Source organism: Lathyrus oleraceus, chromosome 5 (genome assembly GCF_024323335.1).
Source record: "Lathyrus oleraceus cultivar Zhongwan6 chromosome 5, CAAS_Psat_ZW6_1.0, whole genome shotgun sequence".
NCBI classification, from domain to species: domain Eukaryota; kingdom Viridiplantae; phylum Streptophyta; class Magnoliopsida; order Fabales; family Fabaceae; genus Lathyrus; species Lathyrus oleraceus.
In genome coordinates this window covers 597,571,095-597,579,240 of record NC_066583.1, presented here as the reverse complement: position 1 = coordinate 597,579,240, position 8,146 = coordinate 597,571,095, and the positions used below count along the sequence as shown (strand labels likewise).

At 35.6% G+C, this 8,146-nt stretch overlaps 1 protein-coding gene across 1 annotated transcript; it reads left to right on the top strand.

Annotated features, from left to right (window-relative positions):
* Positions 1-1,498: 1,498 nt before the first annotated feature.
* On the top strand, positions 1,499-3,351 carry LOC127086820 (coumaroyl-CoA:anthocyanidin 3-O-glucoside-6''-O-coumaroyltransferase 1). Its single transcript, XM_051027636.1, has one exon. The coding sequence runs from the start codon at positions 1,654-1,656 to the stop codon at positions 3,064-3,066; it is 1,413 nt and encodes a 470-aa protein (XP_050883593.1). The 5' UTR covers positions 1,499-1,653; the 3' UTR covers positions 3,067-3,351.
* The last annotated feature ends 4,795 nt before the right edge of the window (positions 3,352-8,146 follow it).

Below are 8,146 nucleotides of genomic sequence, written 5' to 3'. Positions count from 1 at the left end.
AAATCCATAAATGGTGTTATAAAAATGATTTTATAAAGGCATAATGCATGATCAAAAACTTTGAGCACTAAGATTGAAAATGTTAAGATTTTTCATATACCTTGAGGCTTGATCACAAAGCTTGAACAAAGTCATGCAACTTTTTCCTTATTCTTTAATAATGTAGATTTGAGCTTGAATCATAAAGTTTGAATTAATGTCTTTATCAAAACATGTTGGAAACTTGTCTTCACACCCCATGCCCAGTTGACACGAGGAAGACTACTAAACAATCACATATACTTTACACAAACATATACAGGAGATTTATCCGCTAAGATAGTACATATCCTACAAGTTGTAGCATGTATACCCTAACAGCTGCTTCATACATAAACTAACTCACAAGCTCGTCTTACCTATCCCAGGGCTAAGATATGCAAAAATAAGCACTAATGTTAACCCTAAACTTTTCTATCACCTGTGCCTCAGTAACTCTTAAGTCATGTACAACAGTAATATGTGATAGCTGCTGGCTAATGAGAGAAGCGATAATGAAACTACCTGCCAGGGGAAGATGGAACAAAGAGGAGACATCATCCAAGGTAATCGTCATCTCACCAAATGGAAGATGAAAGAAAGATGTCTTATTATGCCATCTCTCAACAAATGTTGTCAGTACCTGACTGTCCAACATCGTCATCAAATTGTCCACTAGTGAAACGAGACTGCACTATTCGACAATCGCCCTAACCTCCCAGGGCATTGAGACATCCAAGAACTTCTTCAGCTTCGCACCGTGGGTGGGCACCTTTAGTGAAATCCGGTTATGTAACAAACAAAGTAAAAAGCATCAGTTAATTTTAAAGTATCAAGAATAATAAAACAAGTTCAACATAACCTGTACATACCTCTCCATGCCATAATCTGAATGCCACATGATTGACATATCTAGTGAGCACGAAACAATTATTGGACCCTCTAGGAAACCCGTCACCCGCCGTGTGTACAGCCGATTCTTTTGAAGTCGTAGCAGTGACTTATATCTCAACCGGAGGAGTAACCTCCACATCACTTGTAACAAATGCCTTAGTAGTCATCCACAGAGTAATATATGTAATAGTCAGAGCCTCCATCTCAAAAGGATGTGGCACCTCTATCTAGGATGTCATCTGCATGTCATCCTTAACTGCTGCCTAGGCATTCTCAGCAACAGACTCATCATGATGATCTCCAAAAGCATGTCTAGATCCTCTATGTCGGGTATTGCGCAATGCACAAAACTGTTTGGCCACCATCCGCCTCCTGTAAGAACCGGTCAAGACTACTCTTTCCGCTCAGATATGTGAGACATCATCGTCATCTCTACTCGCGCAAGTCCTCACTACAACGGTTCCAACCCTGTCACACGGCCTAAAAGTAAGTGTCCTTTGATCCTGTAATCCTCATTTGAAAAAAAAAATTAAACTACATCGAAATTATTATAACACCTTCCATGAGGTGCACGACCATAATCACAAAAAACAAATCCAGCATATGATGTCGGCGGGACCAGTTTGCAACAAAATTTAAAATTGACTAGTCTTTCTCCATTTCTTCTTCTCTTCTCTTTCTCATTCCACAGCAACATAAACATATCTCACTGAGATCAAATTCTACCACAATAACACACTGATGATGAAGGTGATACAACAGTGTCAAGTTTCACCACCACCCAATTCACTTCCATCGCCAACCATTCTCCCTCTCACTTTCTTCGACATTCCATGGTTTTATTGTCACCCTGTTAAACGCATCTTCTTCTACCACTTTCCTCATCCAACACACCACTTCCTTCAAACAACCCTTCCCATTCTCAAACACTCTCTTTCTCTCACCCTCCAACACTTCTTCCCCTTTTCCTCCAATCTCATCATCCCTCCAGATTCCCGTGACGCCCCTTACATACGCTACCTTGACGGCGACTCACTCTCCTTCACCGTCTCTGAATCCTCCGCAAACTTCAACATCCTCGTATCTGATTCACAAGACGCTCAAAACTGGCACCCTCTTGTTCCTAACTTGCCTTCACCTCGTACCGAACCTAACGGTACACGTGTTGTTCCTTTAATGGCCATTCAACTCACCGTTCTACCAAACTCTGGATTCTCTATCTCTCTCACGTTCCAACACGTCGCCGGAGATGGAACATCACTTCATCATTTCATTAAATATTGGGCCTCTCTTTCAAAAGCCAGTGCAAACAACAACAGTAATAGTTTATTATCTCTTGATCTTCCTTCCCATGAAAGAGATAGAGTCAAAGACACAAAAGGTCTTAAATCTATCTACTTACAAGAACTACAAGATTCTGATTCGAAAAACATGGAATTTGCGGGTATCGTTCAAGATTCTTATGTTAACAAGGTGCGAACAACTTTAGTTTTGAGCTATGAACAAGTTCAGAATTTGAAGAAATGGGTGACTAATAAATGTAAAGACAGTCATAGAACGCAACATCTGTCAACTTTTGTTGTGACAAGTTCCTTGATTTGGTTTTGTATGGTTAAATCGGAGCATAGCGAAAGCAAAAGGGATCAAGATGATTGTGCTGTTGTTGATGATGATCTCTGCTACTTTGTGATTCTTGCAGACTGTCGTGGTAGCAGTGAACTTTTATTACCAAAAGCTTACTTTGGAAATTGTGTTACTTCTTATACTGTGGCTATAAAGAGGAATGAGTTAGTTGGAGAAAATGGGATTGTTGTGGCTGCAAATGGTATTGAAAACAAGATAAGAGATTTTAAGAGTAATGCTTTATTAGGAGCTGAAATGGTGATGTCCAATTACAGGGAATTATCGAAACCTGGTAAGTCTGTTATAGTGGTTGCAGGATCACCTAAACATGCTGTTTATGAGACTGATTTTGGTTGGGGGAAGCCTTTGAAATCTGATGCAGTACATCTTGATTCAACTGGTTCGATCTCTCTTTCTGATGGTAGAGATGGTGAAGGTGGAATTGAGGTTGGTTTGGCTCTTGAGAGGTCTCAAATGGCTAATTTCATCAGCATCTTTCAACAACAACTTGATTATATTTGTAGCATCTGAATGGAAGAATGTGCACCAGTCTTGGTTTCAGCAACTCATTTACTACAAAGTTTCTACTCTTTTTTACTAATAAATAAAGTCTGTCCCCTTAAAATCAACAACTTTCTAAGTTTATCATACTTAAGTTTTATAGTAAGCAAATTTCTAAGTTTATGTCCATAAGCAATACTTGGATTCGCGTGCCTTTAGACATATCTATGAGTTATCTTCCTAATAAAAGAGGGTATAAATGTTATTATTCTCTCAGTTGTAAGGGGTTTTTGGAGTGACAGTTAAATCTGTGTATCTTTGTAGCTCTTGCCCAGCATATCTTGTGCTGTCATGAGTATTTTATATATTAATTCTTTTTTTTCTTAAAAAATATTGCATATCTCAAATAACAATAATCAATTATTGTGATGCTGGTGGAACAAGTGGCAATAAATGCAAAGTTGACTAATCTTTCTTGATTTCTCCTCTTCTCTATCAACAACTCCAACATGTACATCTTAATTTCTTAATAAGGAGATACAAATCTCCAACTATCTATCTATGCCAATAACGTTTATTGAAACACAAAATGAGACAATTAATGTTGATAATTTTATAAATAGGATAAATAATTTCGGTTTTTATCTTTTTATTTTGTTTTTAAATTAAAAATATATTTTTTTAAATATTGAAAAATATTTTTGTAACCTACATGATTATACTATTAAATTATCTATAAATTTTACTATTTCATTAACCATAAAATATATTTATATATTACAAAGTGACATACCTACTTAAGTTTATCTAAAATAATTGGTTAAATTTTATAAATTATTAGTTAATAAAATAGCAAAAATAATTTATGATATATATATATATATATATATATATATATATATATATATATATATATATATATATATATATATATATATATATATATATATATATATATAAATATATATATATAATTAATAAAATATTTATAGTTGATAAAATTATAAAATAATAAATAAAATCATATTTGTTTAAAACAGTAACATTTGATTTTGAATCCAATAAAAGTTTTTTCAACTTAGTCTATTAAAAATTTATAATAATAAATTTTTGTAGGTTTTAAACATATTGATATTGACGAGACTGATCCGCTGTCGCGCACGGGTCAAAACGAGTAATTAGAAAACTAGCGGATCAAAACGAGTAATTAGAAAACTATAGTTTAGTGGAAGCGACAACTTCAGTATCGTATCGCAAGGATTTTTGTATTATTTTTAACCTAATGGAATCGATTTAAGGGGGGTTTATGTTTTAGTGGTCGATTTAGAAAACAAAGCAAAAAAAATGATTTAAATAAGCGATTATAAAATAAGTCAATCTACTATTTTTGGTTTCCGGCTAATCATTGGTTTTTACCTACCAATTCCCTAAGCGGCTTCGATCTCTATTCGATTCAAATTCGATTGACAAGCGCAATAGATATATGATAGATTTATATTCCTATATTCCGAATTAAGCAAACGGATAAATACAATCGTGAATTAAGCAAACACGATTTACAAACGCAATTTAACGACAAAGCGACGAAAACGGCGATTAATAGTTAGGAATGCAATCATACGAATTTAATCAAAATCATTCCACAAAATACAGACTAAGCAAATGCAATTTTATAGAATAGAATTGAAAGAGAACAAAATTAAATTGATAGAATAAAAACCTCAAAGCCTTGGAAATTCGGTTATAGCAGATTGACTCTACGAGATTAGTTCTTTTTCATGATCACACAAAAGCAAAAAGTTAACGTGAATAATGTGTATTTGCTACAGTACAGTGGCTGCCCTTTTAAACATAATAAGGGTTTCACTAATAATTCAAACTGGGCCGAAAAACCTAAATTCGGCCCAACAAATGGCCAAAAAGAAAATATTTCCTAAAGTTCAAAACTTCAACGAATTAATTGAGAAGTCTTCACTCCGAATCAGCTTTTGGCTTCAACATAAAAATTGTAGCTCTTTCTCTTAGCTTTCCAACGACTGGTAGCACGCCTTGATCCGATACTCCTAGCTCCAGTTATGAATTTATTCGTGCAGATTGCGAATGCTGAAAATAAACTGCGAAAAACAAATAAGTGTAAAAATAAGATAAATTATAAAAACACATTAAAAGGGAAAAATAACCAAACTATAACATGGAAATGCATAAGTATAAATATAGAAGAATGTGCATCAAAATGCACTGATCAAATTCCCCCACACTTGAACTTTTGCACTCCGAGCAAAATTTAAAATAAAACAAAGAAAACACAAACACATCATTAGTTACTCATCCTAGACTACAAGTCTTCTTCGGTTAAGTTTGCATCAATAGGTACTAATTTTGCACACTAAGGATATCGTAGGAACACTAATCCACAATTGTGCAGTCATAAACCTCCTGAATACACAAATCAACTCGAATCATGTTATTATGTTAAAGTCTAACTTACTCATCCTTCTTTTTGCTCTTTTTCATTCAGGCGCAATCACATTAAGCCCGTTATCTCCACACACCCATAGCAAGGCGACCGATTAGTGACTCTGATCCTTTTTGCACGAGATTCTAGTACTTACGTGGCATAACCCTTTGTTTACTCAGTTGTAGTTGCGGGGGATGGGACCATAATTCGCCCTACCAAGTTCAGCACCAGAAACCCCTGAACCAACTGACAACGAGTCTTATTTTCAATTTTTTTGAAGGTTCTACATCCGTTGGGTTAAGTGACCGGGTGAGGGTCACCAAACTTAGAAGGTGCATTCCCTTTTCTTTCTCGTTTTTTTTCTTTTTCGGAACACTCACTTATATTCATCGGCTTCCCTGCGTAGAGTGTGTGTGAGATGGTGCTGACTGCTGAAATAAACTACTCAAGAGCTGTCAGAGAATGAGAGTTTAAGGCTAAAACATAATAAGATTCGAATCAATTTCCATATGCAGGAGACTTACGGTGTTAAGACAATACCGATCTTGTGAATTTTTCCCAAGTCTCCGCAAACTAATCTCAAATTAGTCAGTCTATAGCCTAAAACTTTCAAGAAGATGCATTTTTTTATTTTTTTATGACTGAAAACAAACAAAACACTAACAAAAACAAGGAAAACAAACGAAATAAATGATTTCCCTCCCCCACACTTAAAATAAACATTACCCTCAATGAAAGAGCATAAATATAAAATAAGAGTGAGAGAAAGGAAAGAACACACCCGAGGAGTCAAGGCGGATAAGTGATTGCATAAGCAGCCTTCCCCAAAGAGAGTTCTTCTACAGTCTCTTCTTCCAAAGTCGGGTTCTCATGTAGTAGCTTTGGGTAGTATCCATTGATCTTGAAATTTTGATTAGTGCATTCGCCTTGTATTCCAGGATCAAAGAAGAATCTTTGATAAGTAAAAGTGTTGAATGGGCGCGTGAAAGTGATCTCCTTTTTCACAATATCAAGAATCAAAGGATTACGGGGCTGCCTCACTACTTTTATTTCATTTTTAAGTGAGATCCTATGCATACATATGGAATGGCTAATATCACGAGTGTCAGCCAAGGTCCACCCAATTCCCTTCTTATGTTTCTGCTTAAGTTGAAGCTTTGATGAATAATATGAATCCTTGGGAAGTGGTTTAGGCTCTACAGAATGTGGTTGTTCAATGGATGGTATGTTTGGGGTAGCCAGAATGTCAAGAGCTTCAGCTACATAAACAACTTCATTTACACTGTCACCCTACAAGGCAGTATCAATCTCAGCACAAACAACACAAAGGTTAGTGTTAGTACAATCATCACATGAGTAAATATCATCAAAACCAGATAAAGTTTGAAAATCAGCTGAAAACAAATCAGAATAAGCTTCATCAACAACTTCAGAAAGCAACTCTATTTGGAAAACAGAATGCTCTTCCTCGTCAATCTTCTTATTTTTCAGTACTCCTTGTGGGAAAGGGATTGGTGATACATACTTTTTTTCAACCTCAACAACAATAGAAGGTTCAGGTTTATTTTCAGGTGTTACACTAACAATGTTTTTTATTTTTTTCTGGGGCTGGTTCTACAACTTTTTCGGATCTCAAGGAAATTGCACTCACATTGAGGATTTTTGGATTCACTACTGTTTGGGCAGGTAATTAGTTCGATCCTTGAGCTTGCTGCATGACATTCATTGAAGTGACAAGTTGTCCAATTTATGTTTGCAAAGTCTGAATACTAGAATTTATTCGTTGCTGAAATTGGATACTATTTACAACCATTTGCTTGACAAGTTCCTCTAGTGAAGGTTCAGAAGGTGAAGATGTGGTTACTTGTGGATGTTTATATGGTGGAGGTGGTGGAATGGATAGCATCAATTGTTTCACTAAAGAGGTAAGTTCATCAATTCTGGTTTCTAGAGCTTTGTTGGAAGAACAAACCTGAATCTCATTCACACCTTTTGCTTGGACCACAAAATTATCCCTTATTGTGAACTGTTGGGATTTAAGTGACATCTTCTCAATCAAGGATTTGGCAGCAGCTGGAGTCTTATCAACAAGTGCTCCACCATTAGCAGCATCTAAAATGTTTCTTTCCATTGGTAGCAATCCCTCATAAAAGTATTGTATTAGTAATTATTCAGAAATCTAGTGGTGAGGACAACTCGACACTAACTGTTTGAATCTCTCCCAATATCCAGCCAATGATTCCATGTCAACCTGTCTAATACCACATATTTCTTTTTTGATTGAAGATGCTCTTGAAGTAGGGAAAAATATTTCTAAGAAGATTTTCTTCATATTATTCCAACTTGTAATATTTGGCTCAAGATAATATAACCAATCTTTTGCAGCACCTTGTAGTGAGAATGGAAATGCTCTAAGATTTACATGATCTTCAGTAATTCCTTGAGGTCTCAATGGTGTAGAGAAAACAACCTGAAATTCCTTAAGATGCTTATACGGATCCTCACCTGCAAGACCATTAAACCTTGGCAACAAGTGTATTAAACCAGATTTCAACTCAAAAGGAATAGTAACATCAGCATATTCAATACATAAACCATTGTAATTCCTATCAGGAGCAGTAAGTTCTCTCAGAGTTCTTTGGTCAGCCATAT